This window comes from Columba livia, chromosome 4 (assembly GCF_036013475.1).
Source record: "Columba livia isolate bColLiv1 breed racing homer chromosome 4, bColLiv1.pat.W.v2, whole genome shotgun sequence".
Lineage (NCBI taxonomy): Eukaryota > Metazoa > Chordata > Aves > Columbiformes > Columbidae > Columba > Columba livia.
The window spans coordinates 7623852-7639493 of NC_088605.1; the positions used below are offsets into that span (position 1 = coordinate 7623852).

Genomic DNA, 15642 nt, shown 5'->3' on the forward strand with positions numbered 1-15642 from the left:
GCAGGGATTAGTCTCCAGCAAGCAGATTGAACTGACTGCCTGGACATCCAGCCCAGGTGGGATACCAGGATTGTGTGGGCCAGGCAACCATGGGCAGGCTTGGCTGGGTTTAGTAGAGACTAACAAGGGGATTAATCATCTAAACCAACATGGAACTGCACCCTTTGATACTCTGAAATGCCTCTTTCTGTGGCTACAACAGGGTAAATGGTCCCAGTGCCCCCCATCGATCCCTTCCAACCGTCCCCTTGTCACCTGAACAGTGACCTGGACTGGGGAATTTACCTAAATGGAAAGTACACCGACAGAAAAGTTTATTTTTAGTATGTGTCACCTCAGTCTGGCTCATTATACAGTTACCCTCATATTGGCACAAAGAAAGGGGAAAAAACAGGGACAGAAATCAGCTGCTCGCACCAACACAGCTGCTAGAAAAACGTTCACAGCTTCAGTATTAGACGTGATGCAGAAAACACGGACCCAGAAGCCTGTCTGTTTTCTCCCATCATATTGAAATGGGTTAATAAAGAAATTAACTATTCCCTTGCCTGTTAAGGAGAAGCTAACATTTGTATATAAAAATTCATTTAGCCCAAATCATTTGTGTATATTCTTAAAAAAGCACACCTTATCCCTTGAGCTCCTTTCACACCAGTTCTAAAAGCAAATGAACAATGCCAGGAATATACAACTTAGTCATTCATGGCTCAAATTACTACACTCCTTTCACTAGAATCCAGACTATTTTTATTAATAATAATTAAAGTTTGGGGGTCTTCTGGTATTTTTGTGTGTGTTTTGCTTTCATTTTATTTTCTGCTTCCTTCTTGGGATTAAATATAGGCTGTTAAATCAATGCATATGAAGCAAGCCTGTAGAGAAGACCCTAGAGAACACTGAGGTCATCTTATCCTTTTGCGATTGTTATTTTATATGAAACCACAATCTTTCACAATGGGTAAAATGTTATGAAACACTAAGATGAAAGCAAACTTAACTGTAGAATAGTAGAGTTCACACACTAGTTACTTTTATTTGTCTAGATCTGCTTTCACCCAAAACCAGTTACTATAATCTGAACAGGAGCTGCAACTCTATTAAAATACACTGAATGACCAAAAGAAGGGAGCTCCAGTCTCCAGAAATATCAGCAATCCATCAAAACGATGCAGTTCACGTTAGAAATGGAAGTGTCTAACCTTCAAATATGCGATCCAAACGTTGCCGCTTCACTTTGTGTTTGTCCATTAGAGACATAAGAGTGGAAGCGCAAAGAACGTCTCCGCACAGCTTGGTGATGGTCTTCTCAAGCCAGCCACCACTCAGAAATGCTTACTGTCCTTTGGAAACTGAATTTCACCTGTGAACAGAAAGAAAAATTGCTTAAACTTTGAAATACAGATGATTATTTTTTTTTCCACCTCTTTCCAGATGATCTATATGTAACAGGAACAATAAATAAAAACGCAAAGTTCTTAAATCGCATTAGGTAGCCTGGAATTTCACAACAAAGCATCTTCTAAACACATAACGATGCAAACACAGCACAGCTCAGCCAAGCCGGTGTAAGAAATGCTCCAAGACAGTTGCTATGCTCTACCTTTTCACCCTCAAATACTTTTTCCCCCTTTCACTGGACACCCCAGCAGCTAAGGAAGGTATCTATAATTCTATAATTCTTTAATTCTATGATTCTGTAATTCTATAATTCTGTGATCTGGGGCAGGCAGAGGTGCATCCTTTCCATAAACTGGAAGAAATGTAGCCAACCAGGAACTAAACACTAAATCCTACATACACCTTCGCATCCTAATGCTTGCAGCCATCAAGAAAATACTCTTTTCATTCTTAACTTTTAAGCTTTTGGTGATAAAATAAACCCAAAGTTTGATACCTGGAAGGTGAAGGAAACGATTCAAGGGGCACAGACCTGAGAAAACCAGGTGACGGTGACAAAACAGGACACCAACATCTCTATCAACCAAGTGGTGTTTAAAGCAGGTTCACGCATGACTAGGCAAGCTCTTTGGCAGCAAATTCAACTAAGCACTTTTCAGATCGCGCGTAGCCAGGAAGGCAGCACAAGGTATTGCAACAAGCCCTGGTATTGCAGCCAAACCACCATGGAGCACGAAGGGGGGATGGAGAGAGAGAGATGAAAAATCCCTCAACACAAATCTAATCACAGCGGTAGACAATAAAATGCACATGAGGTAAAGCTAAGTATACAGAGCTACAAAGCAGAATCAGAGCAGCACTTTTATCCCCCTTCCAATATCTCAAACTTTGAGAAGCAAACTCAGCGAACGCTGCACAACAAGCACAGGGCACATTAAAATGAGCCACATAATCCACTTCCCCGCTTCTTTTTATTCCTGCCCAACAGCTTCCAACACCAGCGGATGGAATTAAATGGCCTTACAAGTGACTGAACCTGGAATTCTGCTTGTTTCCTTCTAGGGGCTAAACTTTTCTAAAACCTAACATAAGCACATTTGGATTCATGTACTCTGAGTGAAATGATAAAGAAAAATATTCAGAATATCAAGAACTGCACATTTGCATCACAATAGGTATCTTCACCAGCACTACCCTGCTTGGCGCATTTGGACTTTTATCAAGGTTCCTTCCTTTGTGTTTATTATCATTTAAAAACAGAGTTAATGTGCAATATTCATCATGCTTTTAACACTTTATTCAGCCTCATCTCCCACTTTCCCTCGATACCATTTTCTTTACCCTCAAATTCAAGATTCTTCTCCTGTTTTCCATAAAGTCTGACTCCAGCTAAATGTCACATCCCAGCATCAATGGGAGAAGAAAAATTGATGAGGAATGCAGAAGCCCAGTTTCTTCTCTTGAAAAAACAAAAAGAATGTTGCCATTTGGGGAATTTTCTATTACATTTCCCAACATTGATTATTCTTACAAAATACAACGTTCTTCAATATTGAATGTGGCTCTGTTATGATTGCACAAGCATTACACCAAATCTAACATGCATTTTAAAACCTTGAAAACCCCCTACATAACCAACTGCCTTTCCTTAAGCCAACACCCCAAACTTGTGCAGAGTATCAGTCCTAAATTAGTATTTAATTTATATGCTTATCTCTTCTGTTTTATTATCTACTTCCTTCAACAGTCACATAGAAAGATCTAGAGGATAAGAAACAGAAAGCAGATTATAACGACCATTTTAAACACTAATCTCGGTTTAAATTTTTATAGCTTATTTAATTTCCCGTCTTGTAGAAACATATCTGCCTGCTGGCCTCCTTGTGCTGCTTTGTTTATCCATTCAGCAAGAGATTTTTCCACTGTAGTCATTCTACGTACAGAGCGGGATGACAGCTGTAAAAACCAGACCATCTGTAACTATTGACCTACCACTAAAGTGTCACCAGATGTTTTCTATCTGTCCCCAGTAGCTTCAAAGTGTACAATATAAATCAAGTAGTCTTTTTTCTTTTAAGCGTTTTTTTAAAATAATTTTAGTCATATTAAGTTGTCCTAAGTTTCAACAAAAATTTTTTGAGCAAAAAATTAACATCTTAACACAATTCTAAATTTAACCCTCATACAGTCTTATTATACTTCATGTTCTAACACAAAGAGAAGATGATGATATGGGAAGCATTTCCCAGCAAAACAAAAACCTTATAATTATGGGAGCATTAGTTACTGCAATTACTAAACCACAACATGAATAATTGTATTTGAGAAATTCGCTAAAAATACAAGCGCACTGCCTAATGAATTAAAAAACAGAACACAAAGCATCAAAAAGTATTTAAGATTAGACTTCTGTAGTTCACTATTTTAAGATAAAGTAAGAATCCAAGTGATTTAAGAAAATATACTGCTTATCATATACATTGAGTATTGGCTACAAAGCCATCTGAGATACCATCAATATAAAGAATCCTTTTGAGCAATACAAATGTTAGATTAAAATATACAGTGTTGAAAACAATATTCACTTTTTTTCTTTGAGTTAATCAGATGCTTCCAGCATCCAAAAATATTTCTAAAGAGAATATGCCTCCGGGTATTGCAATCTGGAGCCTTTAGCTCTTTCTTGAGTAAGGAAGAGCTTCACTCTTTCTGAGACTTCGAGATAAAAGGAAAAGGGAATCTCCACCCTTTTTATAGGAGATTGAGCAAATCCTACAGGCTAAAACAGGAATGATCAGTAAATAAGTCAACTTCACTTCCAGCTTTGCAAACAGATAACACCGGCAATGGAGTAAAGGATGAACATAAGCTGCGAGATTATTTGAAGCAAAGTCCATTCAAAACCCATGATCTTCTCTTCAAAGAGGATGTAAAGGAAGCAAACTAAGAATTCTTTTTCTTTTTTAAGGCAAACTAGTAAGCTGATTATCCACACACCTGCAGGTTTAGACAAACTCCAAACGACTAGAGAAGAGCTCCCATCGAACCCCCAAGGTTGCAGCGTGGACCATTTCCTTTCCTTCAGTCTAACGGGAGAACTCGGCGTGGACCAGCTCACGTTTCTACTAAATTTGAACAGGCGGGAAATTCTACCAGAAAACATCAGCTGTATCATGCATAAACTCCAACAAGTTAGTCCACTCACCAAATGATTCCGAGAATAAACTGTTCTGAGCACAGATTTTCACCTATAAAGCCAGGAACAGCAAAAGGCCGATTGCTGGCTCTGCCTTGCTGTCAGCTTCCTTTGCACAGGAGGATTTGTCGACTGGCCCAAACCAGATGCTAAAGCATAAGAAATCCAAACCAGAATTGCAATTCACAGAATGGACTGAAAGATCATTAACACATCAAAAATAAGGGTGGGAACCTTCACGTGAGCCATGGGAATCTCAATCTTCATTTAATACAAACATTCTAATATACATTTTTTGGTCTGAAAGTATATTAGTGAATTTTTTTATTTCTACCGTTGACTTTCAAAAGGTATAATATAAGACTATCATGTGAAAAACTATAAGTTAGTTTATATTCCATATTACATTGTTATCAGTTTTTGATGACTTCAATACATTTCTTTCGCTCCCGCTCAAACTGATCTGTTTTCCATGACACCTCAGAAGCCTCAAAATGTCCATTCTGCAGAGCCCTGGAAGCAATAAGTAATGAAAATGTTGTTTTATAAATATTTCAATTATCCTAAATAATTATACATTTTGCAGAAACAGTTTGTTTGAGATCGTAAACAGCTCATCTAGTCCATCCCTCCTGCCATAAGCAGCAGGGACATCTTTCACTAGATCAGGTTGCTCAAAGCCCCATCCAACATGGCCTTGAACACTTCAGTGATGAAGTATCCACTGCTTCTCTGGGCAACAGTTCCTGTGCTTAAACACCTTCATCATTAAAAATTTCTTCCTTATATGTAAGCCAACTGTACCTCAGCTTTCACGGGAAAGCTGTCACAGTCATTGGTGAGCTGGACAGTAAGCTCACAGCAACTGAGGTGCTCACCGAGCACAAGGATCATAGAATGTCCTGAGTTGGAAGGGACCCACAAGGATCATCGAGTCCAACTCCTGTCCCTGCATGTGACAACCCCACAGTTCACACCGTGTGTCTGAGGGTGTTGTCCAGTCTCTTCTTGAACACTGTCAGGTTTGGGGCTATGACACCTCCCTGGGGAGCCTGTTCCAGTGTCCAGCACCCTCTGGGTGAAGAACCTTTTCCTCATGTCCAACCTGAACCTTCCAGCACATCTTCCTGCCATTCTCTTGGGTTCTGTCATTGGTCACTAAAGAGAAGTGACCTCCTCCTCCCCTCGTGATGAAGCTGTAGCCGCCATGAGGTCTCCTCTCAGTCTCCTCATCTCCAAACTGAACAAACCACGTGACTTTAGCGGCTCCTCATACAACTTCCCCTCCAAACCCTTCACCATCTTCATAGCCTCTTCTGGACACTCTTTAGTGGCTTAACATCCTTTTTATCCTGTGTCCCCAGACCTGCACACAGTGCTCCAGGTGAGGCCACACCGGTGTGCCTCCTCCAATGACTGTCATCGCAACTGCACAACCACCAATATCAATACTTTACCTCATGTTTGTTCACCTGAACAAGTGAGAAACAAAACAGTTCGGGGTCTTCTTGTTTCTCTTCCCCTCGCCCACTGGTGTTTGAATATCTGTTCAGTGCAATGACCAGGAGGCTGGGCAGGATGCACCCGGGGTCAGGGCTGGATGTCAGACATCCCCAGCATCTGAGATATTCTGTGTCACAACCGGTTCCCCAGCTTGTGCAGGGAGACCAAAGCACTAGAGTAAAACTTTAAATCATACAGCCTAGAATTCTGAAATCCACTTTATGGACTTCACTCTTCCCAAAGCATGAAGTAATAGGCTTTTCTGCAAACCTAACTCAGTGCACAACCCATAAATAAGAATTACCCTATAACAATTATTGACGTTTCTTAGAAATTAAATTTCAAGTTCTCCTCTTTTTGTGGGAAAAGAAGAGGCTACAACATAAGCTGAAGACGTCTTAGACTGCGAGAAAGCTATTACTGAAAGGTGGAAATTTACCTAAAATTCAAAATATTTCTGTAGTACAAAGCAAAGTATCTTGTGTTTGGCAAAAAAAAAAAAAAGAGGATAATATCAAGTTGATAAACAGCAGGCCATAAAAAGACGTGTCAAAATGCAAAGTCAGATAAATTAACTAAATGTTCTGATAAAAGCAAAGATGCATTTACACAGTAAAGAAATGAGTTTTCTGAGGCTGTGGGAAGAGATGGGCTCTGACTGAGAAAAGGAAAAATAAAGCTGATGATGTATGAGAGAAACACACGACTTGAAGAAGCTCTACAGTTTGTAGTTGGACGTTTCTAGTGTCAGCGGCAGCAACGTTGGTTCCCTATAACAAAAAAATTTGGGATCAGAGGAATGGTGGTTCCTAATGCAAGTTAGGTGATGCTCATGTCTCAGTGGTGTACTATACCCTAAACAGAGGATGTAACATTAAGATTAATATCTGAACTTGACTTTTTTTCTTGCTAAAGTTCAAAAGTATTATTAAACGGTCATTATCGCAATCAGTTTGAAAAATGCCCCATCAAAAATATATAGAGAAACCTCAAACAGGAGGATGAGAGAAGAGGACAAAGACTTGTTTGCATGTTTCTCCAAAGCTCAGCAATAGCAAGACTGCTACAACAACACTGGCACATCCTATTCTAAAGTTCTACAAGACAGCATTTGTTCTTATATTTTATATCACTCTGCTATCCTTTTCTGGAGATATTGTGACTTACACTAAAAACTTCTGCAGTATAAAAATGTCACATCACTTCCACTGTACTCAAAACTACTCTTGCAAAGATTTAAGCTACACTTAAAAATACGTGTGGCCCAAAGAGTGGAACAAAAAGAGATTAATTGCCAGAAGAAGTAGTATTAGGCCAGACTTTCTGTGCAAGAATTGAAGTTATTCCATCTTGTCTTACAAAAATTAATACTGAGCCAAGAAGAAAATATATAATTCTATTTGCCTGTCAGGCAATTTATCTTGCCTTTAAGTGTAGTTAAGCCACTTTGCCTTTACCATTAGATGTCAGTACAGTCTAAGAGAAACTGTACAGGGAGCTTCAAGATCAATAAATTAATCACAAAAGTGAAATGATTGCTGAATTAGCCACCAAAAAGAATGTTAGATGCTGTTCAGAAAAAGACTAAACCCTCAAACATTATAATGGCATTACCGAAATCTAAGATGCAGCTATCTCAAAAGAGATGAAGAACAGGAAAAAGTGCCAGGACAAGCAATAAATATGGCCCAAGGCATGGAATAACTCACTGAAAAAGGAGACACAACTGTGGGCAATACAACAAATGCATATTAAATATGCACCGTGTCTCAATTCAATGGCCAGGGAGCACACAGTGAAATAGTAAACCTGCGTATTAAAAACAACAGGACGCTTGGTCACGGAGTGCGTAAATCTTTGTAAAATCTGGTGTCACAGGTATCGTGGATGCCAAAACTCTAAGTGGTTCATAAACAGAATTAGACAAATTTACGGAAACCCCCCCAGTGGTCTCTGATCATACTGGCCGTGATTGAAACCCAGAAATCCATAAGCGGGCAAGAAAATCCCAAGGCAAGAAAAATGTCAGTCCGTGTTTGCTTTGTTCGCATCCGCAGCAGTTGCTGTGCTGTGTTACGCTGACCAAATGTCCGTTTGGCTCAGCATCCCACAGCTCCCATGGGCGGAGATGCTTCACAAAGAGCAAGAGCAGAACAAGCAAAAACAAGCACATTCCCTAAATATCTCATATTGGCCACTCTTGGAGCCAGGACGGACCTCCAGTCCCTTCCAACACATGAGCACACCTTGCATTCCTAGGAACTGCAGAGAGCCACTGAAAACCAGACGGATCCAGCCTTGCAGAAAGTGAGATCCAGAGCTCACAGGGCTAAACAAAAAACATCCTCAGATAATATAAAGCTAAATGAGTTAGTACTATTTTGGCTAAAAGATACTGCTGGAATCTTCAAACTGACAGTATCTCCAACACAGATTGTAAGAGACACCTAGAAAATCATCAGAATTTAAAAACTGTCAGTGCTGAAGACCCCACCACAGCACATGGTGAGCTCTTCTGGCAATAAGTGGCCTTCATTAGTGGCTGGTTTTGCTCAATTGTCAGTTTAGCTTAAACTTCCAGTTACTGGATCTTACAGCTTTGCCTGGCAGATGGAAGAAGCCCCTGGCGTTCTTTGCACAGGTACCACTTAGGTATCACCAAAACATCCCTTGATCTACTTCCAGAAGGCACCAAGCTCCTTGGAACTCTCTTAGAAATTCATGTTTGTGATCCCGAATTGTGGTGAACCTATGCATCCTTAAATTCAACAGCAAGTCACTAAAGCACAGGTCTGCGAGTGCAAGAATGAGACAAAGCCTTGCAGGAGAAGCTACTTTCATGTCCAATGCAGAAGAACCTTCACCAATCTCCTTCACCATCCTTGGTCACATTTGAAGGCCAAACTTAAGATGCACAGACATTGCACTTGGTTCAACAGTTTATTCATCCCCAGTGCAAAAAAAGCTACTGCTTTTTAGGATGGGGTTCTCTGCCCTGGAAATACAGCAAACAGTGTCTCATTCTGTATTTATGACCTAAAATTTGAACACAATTTGATAGATAGCTTTTATACAAAAAGCTAGCATGTCATATTTTCAAAATGTGCAGTATTACAAACAGGTTCCAGTATAAGTTGGAAAATGACCTGTTAGAGAGCAGCATAGGGGAAAGGGACCTGGGGGTCCTGGTGGACAGCAGGATGAGCATGAGCCAGCACTGGGCCCTTGTGGCCAGGAAGGCCAATGGTACCTGGGGTGGATTAGAAGGGGGTGGTCAGTAGGTCAGAGAGGTTCTCCTGCCCCTCTGCTCTGCCCTGGGGAGACCACACCTGGAATATTGTGTCCAGTTCTGGGCCCCTCAATTCCAGCAGGACAGGGAACTGCTGGAGAGAGTCCAGCGCAGGGCAACAAAGATGCTGAAGGGAGTGGAGCATCTCCTGTGTGAGGAAAGGCTGAGGGAGCTGGGGCTCTGGAGCTTGGAGAAGAGGAGACTGAGGGGTGACCTCATTAATGTTTACAGATATATAAAGGGTGAGTGTCACGAGGATGGAGCCAGGCTCTTCTTGGTGACAACCAACGATAGGACAAGGGGTAATGACTTCAAACTGGAACACAGGAGGTTCCGCTTAAATTTGAGACGAAATTTCTCAGTGAGGGTGGCAGAGCCTGGCCCAGGCTGCCCAGGGAGGTTGTGGAGTCTCCTTCTCTGCAGACATTCAAACCCGCCTGGACACCTTCCTGTGTAACCTCATCTGGGTGTTCCTGCTCCAAAGGGGGAATTGGACTGGATGAGCTTTCCAGATCCCTTCCAATCACTGACATTCTGTGATTCTATGAAACTTGATTGCTCTGCAGCACTACCATCTCCTTTTTCTTAATTGCATCAGCAACTTATACTGTATTTATCAGTGAATGTTTTTTTCCCCGATGATAAAAGTATTCAAAATAAGGCCAAGAATGCCCCTTGTCAGCAGCCATGAAAAACAAAGCTTATGGGGTTTTGACCTACTGTCCACTATTTTTTACTACTGTGAATAATTTTTATATTATTCTATGTTTTTAATCAAATGACTTTCACATCAAATAAAACATCTTCCAAAATGTAGTGCAATAATTTGATCATGATAAGCCCTTCTTTCTATGCCACAGGATTATAAAATTGCCTTTTTGATAGGGAATATGGTGAAAACAGGAGAAGAGTTTGTGACAGTAATTCTGTCATAGTAATCTTTTATGAGAAATTTGTCTTCACCCTAAGTTTTTTTCCAAAGCTTTATTTTTTTCCTTAGTAGCATTCTCTCTCAGTTACAGATCTGTCCACAAGCCAAAAATTACGCACAACTGAAAATGTATTGCTGCAGATGTGTGTGACTATAGACAGATGGGAAGCATCTCTGCTAACTCCGATTTCTAGGTCATGAATAAAACTTAGTTCAGAAGCTCAGGCTATCATTAGAAAATTATTAAAGACTACCTACCCGAGACACCAACATTTTAAATTAATATTAAAAAGATGTCCTTAATTTCGGGAAACATTCAGTCCTTGGAAGTTGAGGAATGTTATAGCTACACTTCTCATCAAACAGTATTTATAAAAACTTCATTTCAGGTATTCAGTACAAGCTTCTTCAGAAAGTCTGGCACTGAAACCAGCCTCAATCGTTCCCAGGAACAGACTTAAAGGAAATGGAAACCACACAGAATAAGGAGTGGAACATCTCCCATGTGAGGAAAGGCTGAGGGAACTGGGGCTCTTTAGCTTGGAGAAGAGGAGACTGAGGGGTGACCTCATTAATGTTTACAGATATATAAAGGGTGAGTGTCAGGAGGATGGAGCCAGGCTCTTCTTAGTGACAACCATCAGTAGGACAAGGGGCAATGGGTACAAACTGGAACACAAAAGGTTCCACTTCAATTTGAGAAGAAACTTCTTCCCAGTGAGGGTGACAGAGCCTGGCCCAGGCTGCCCAGGGGGTTGTGGAGTCTCCTTCTCTGCAGACATTCAAACCCGCCTGGACACCTTCCTGTGTAACCTCATCTGGGTGTTCCTGCTCCATGGGGGGATTGGACTGGATGAGCTTTCCAGGTCCCTTCCAATCCCTGACATTCTGGGATTCTGTGACTGATCTCTGAGGTCTTTTCCAACCCATCAAGTTCAACCCTCGATGAGAATGAAGAGACTGGCGCAGTCTTTCTAAGATTATGAATCTGATTCACCCGTATGTTGAATTCCTGGCTTTGCCTCTTCCTCTCAGACCTCAGACAGACAACTGGTGGGTGCAATAATCTCAATTTCATCCACCGCTGGTTTGGCGTGTAAAGCAACACACGCAGACATACCCAGACACCGCGATACCGACTGTTCTGCAAAGTACTTAACAACTCCCCAATGAAAACCATTTAAAAATGTCAAATAAGTGGGTTGTTAGATCAGTGTTAAAGCAATCACTTCTGTCTTTTTTTAAAGTCTGAAATGAAAGAAAATTACACTGAAAGAAGATCAATCTCAGTGTTTTCTGAGCAGGCTTTTGGAGAGCTGGATGCACGACATGACAGTAACTGTGCAAATGAACAAAATAAGAATCTTAGAGATTTTGAAAGACAACAGCGGCAAAGCTGGACTGCCTCTGCAGGTAATAATTCAAACGCAAGATTTTCATTATGTGAAAAAGAAACTCAAATAATATGTATTTAATATTTTAATGTACCTGAGAAACCATAACAGGATGCAAGGAATTAGCTGTCGCTTATGACAATAAAGAGGCCAAAGCCCCAGCTAATGAATTATCTAGGAAAGGAAATAATTACTGGTGCATTTCATGAATCTCCATTGCCAGAAAGGATTCAAACCAGCAGGGAGAACAGATTACTTTTAACCTTTCATTGATTTATTGCCCTTCAGGGTTTTTACTTCTCCAAGAAAGACACAACCCCACATCCAAACGGCGGGTACATGGACTGCGCGTGGATTCCACTCGTCAAACTGGTTCCTCTTCTCCTATTAGAAGTAGCCCAGGGATGTCCAAAAAACCTGCGCTTTGCAGATCAAAACTACTGATTAAAAGAACATATGCTTGTTCAGTGCGAAAGAGTGGGGTAAAAAGAAAGAAGCTACATTCTGAAAGTGGGTCAGAAATCATACCTAACGACATTCAGATTAGAAAAATAGTAAAGGCTAATTAAGGTTAGAAAAAGAACTGTGGGGCTTGTGTTGGTTATTTCTCCGCGCCAAAAAGCCCAGGACGTTGTACATGTGCACACCGGCTGCTGGAAGAAAGCATCTCATGGACCAGGAAAACAACTTTTGAGATGGAATACTTCACACTAAACTGCTTGGGTGATATTTAAATATTATGGTTGCACCTCAATTCTTCTCAACTGCTTTTTAACCTAATAAGTATTTTAGTGAAATAACCCTACTCATATTATGCAAATACAGCTCTTGGCCACATTTTTATTTGTCCATATTTCTGCCCTGTGGCAGCAACAGACCAGCAGCAGTATCAGCGTCACAAAAATAGGGGGGTTTTATACTGTTTACAAACCTTAGAATATAAACTTTTATTTTATACAAAAAGCTAACATGTCATATTTTCAAAACGTGCAGTACTATAGCACTAGATTGGATACACCTGACATCCTTCATGTCAGGCATTTTTAAGAGAGGTAAGTATAAATTCGTCTTATAATAGTTTGTGTTAATTAGAACACACAGTATAGACTTTAAGAAATGAAGTTTCCTATTCAACTAAGTAACTACTGCAGATATTAATTTTTTTCCCAAATTACTTGAAGAAATAAAGAAAAAGACATCTTGCATGATGAGACCTCCAAAGACTGTGTTTTCCATTGCATTCTGGTTGAAAATATGAAATATTAAGGATAAAGCTTTGCTACTATAGCTCCTACACTTAAGACTATGGCAACTCATCATAGAAGAAAAGATACCTGGTCTGGGTGTTCATCTGTTGCTTACATAGGTGTCCTGGTAAAACTACATTTTTCAGTAGTGCATAAATTACAACTGTACTTTTAACACATTGAACACATCCATAAATAAACTACCTGTGTTTGGTTTTTTAACTTCAATGCAAATGCTGGCCCATTGCCTTCTCCCGGTTTAATGAGAAGACAATTCCCACCACCTAAAAATAGTAAAACAGTAAGTATCAAGTGCATTTACTCTGCATTTCCCAGAAAATATACGCAATTGTGTAATTTACACGTGATCATTAATAATATTTAGTAATAGCATTTCTATGTTTCTTTGACATTGCAGATATCAGTAGAATTGTGTATCTTGTACATAAAGCCTTTAGAAGTTTGTGGGGTCAGAAAAGCTAACTTTCTTTAATGAGCAGGTATAGCTACATTAAGAATAAAAAGAAAATCCAAGTTTAACAGTAGATATTGGCAAAGTGTTTTCCCTCCTTACTAAGGAATAAAAACTTGGAGATAAGGATATAAATCAAAAGACCAAGCAAGTGACAAGTTCCATTTACTTTCAAAGTATTACCCTTTATGTTTTAATTGAAGCCAACTCTGTCAAGCTTTGTACCTTTACCTACAGATCTATACACCATAGAATGGTTTGGGTTGGAAGGGACCACCAAAGCTCATCCAGTGATGAGCAGGGACATCTTCACCCAGATCAGGTTGCTCAGAGCCCCGTCCAGCCTGGCCTTGAACCCTTCCAATGACGGGACATCCATGGATGCACAACCACACCACACTAACATCTTATAGATCAAAACCAGTTCGCAAGTGCTGTAAATTGTAGCTATAAAAAGCCTAACTATTACAATATCTACTTGGCAAAACAGAAAATACTACCAAACACTACAAAAATACCTAAAATTGTAATTACTAGATGATTTCCCACTGTGGGTCCCTCATCCCTGCACTCCTGGAAACAGCCTCAAAGGCATCGCTGACCGCCTTCCCGCAATCAACTTTCGTACTCAACTAGAGAAATTGTTTAATTGGCAATTCTTTCCCCCGCATTTTGCTGTCAATCTACATCTCCTGACATGACGTTTCATTAAGAAATTTCCAGCCAACCACGCTCCCATCTCAATCACCACAATACAGAGCATTTTCACACCTTGCGAAATTCTACAAGCAATCTCCATCCCAATTACAGCAATTGCTTATGTAGAAGATGAATGCGAGTAACTAGGATATAGTATCCTTTAACGCAATTAAGTGCAGGGAAACAAAGAATTAGAAGTACAATTAGATAGTCTCATGCACCTGGGAGTGACTGACAATCGTATGAGAGATATTATAACCAACACTAGCATACATTACTCATTTTCAAATTGATTATGTTTTGCCTACATTCAACATTTAAGCTCATCTGCTCTTTCTTTTATTGCATAGAGAACTCGAGTCACTCCAGGCTGCTTCACTATGGAGTTCTGCAGCATCTGCTGTTCAGGGACAAACGGGGCATGGTTTTTAAACTGGATTTTCCCCTCTTATGTTCACACACAGTGCTGAGATGTGGCCTTTATCACGAGAGAAGACCTAAAAACTTGGGAATTGTGTTCTTTATCTCTACATTCACAAGTCCCATTCAGGGGCTCTTGTATGTCACAGAGCAGCAGCTCGCTTGGTTTTTGAGATGTGCTTCAACGCAAAACTGTTTAATTTTTACTGTAAAACAGTTGTGAAATTTGCAGAAGGGCACAAAGAGGGATTATGTTTTCACATGCCAAAATCATTAAGTAGTTGTTAGAAATCCCAGAAGGTTTCTTCATGCTCCCATAAGGGTCCAAGATCCTTATGTTATGTACACCCAAAAGCTGGCATATGCAACAAGTTATTTTGTTTTATTCCAAAAAGGTTTTAGTGCAACTACATTCATCATAGTATCTCAGTATAATTCTGCAATATAACTGATGTAACTATAAATTTTCACAGTTTATTCTCTCTCATCTGGGAAGAGAGCTGTAGTTGTAGCCTTGTAGTTATAGTTTCCTTATTTGAACATATATGCTGGTTTGTACCTTGTTACAGAAGAGATATCAAGCAAGAAGTGCACTTGGCAGCTGGTCTGGAAAGTGATAAGACCGTAAGTGTCTTTAATGGAAATTCATTTCAGTCCCCTGCTACACTAGGAAATAAAATTTCCAGCCCATATGAACTTGAAGGTTAGCCCTTCTTGATTAATTAGAATGATCCTGTTACTGAAGAGGGTAGTTTTTAATCTAAAAGTTTTAAACTACCTTGAGTCCATAACATTCATATGTCGAAGAATTAGGGTTTTGGCCTCATCTAATAGTCTCTCACAAACTAAGTAGAGACTTTTAAAAAATATATAATATGACTGAAAGCGAGACAAAGTAGCTTGCATTTCTCAACAAATGCACTCCCTGGTTCTGGATGAAAATTGAGGATGGGAGACAAGAGAAGTGGCGTTGTATGTTATATTTCCATCCTCAAACCTTTTAACCAGTTACCAGGCAGATGATTAAACTGAAATAAGAATTATTCCTCCTAGGACTCCCTGTAGAAAAGACGTGGTGGTGGCATATTGCCTC

At 40.0% G+C, this 15642-nt stretch overlaps 1 protein-coding gene across 21 annotated transcripts in view; it reads right to left on the bottom strand.

Moving 5' to 3' along the window:
• Positions 1-15642, bottom strand: part of CTBP1 (C-terminal binding protein 1) — a 257486-nt gene that overhangs the window by 191333 nt on the left and 50511 nt on the right. For all 21 annotated transcript variants that reach the window (XM_065060297.1, XM_065060301.1, XM_065060311.1 and 18 more), the window contains one exon: positions 1200-1360. In XM_065060297.1, the coding sequence (XP_064916369.1) occupies positions 1200-1257 (58 nt within the window). In that variant the 5' untranslated portion in view covers positions 1258-1360. The remainder of the gene's footprint in view (positions 1-1199; positions 1361-15642) is intronic.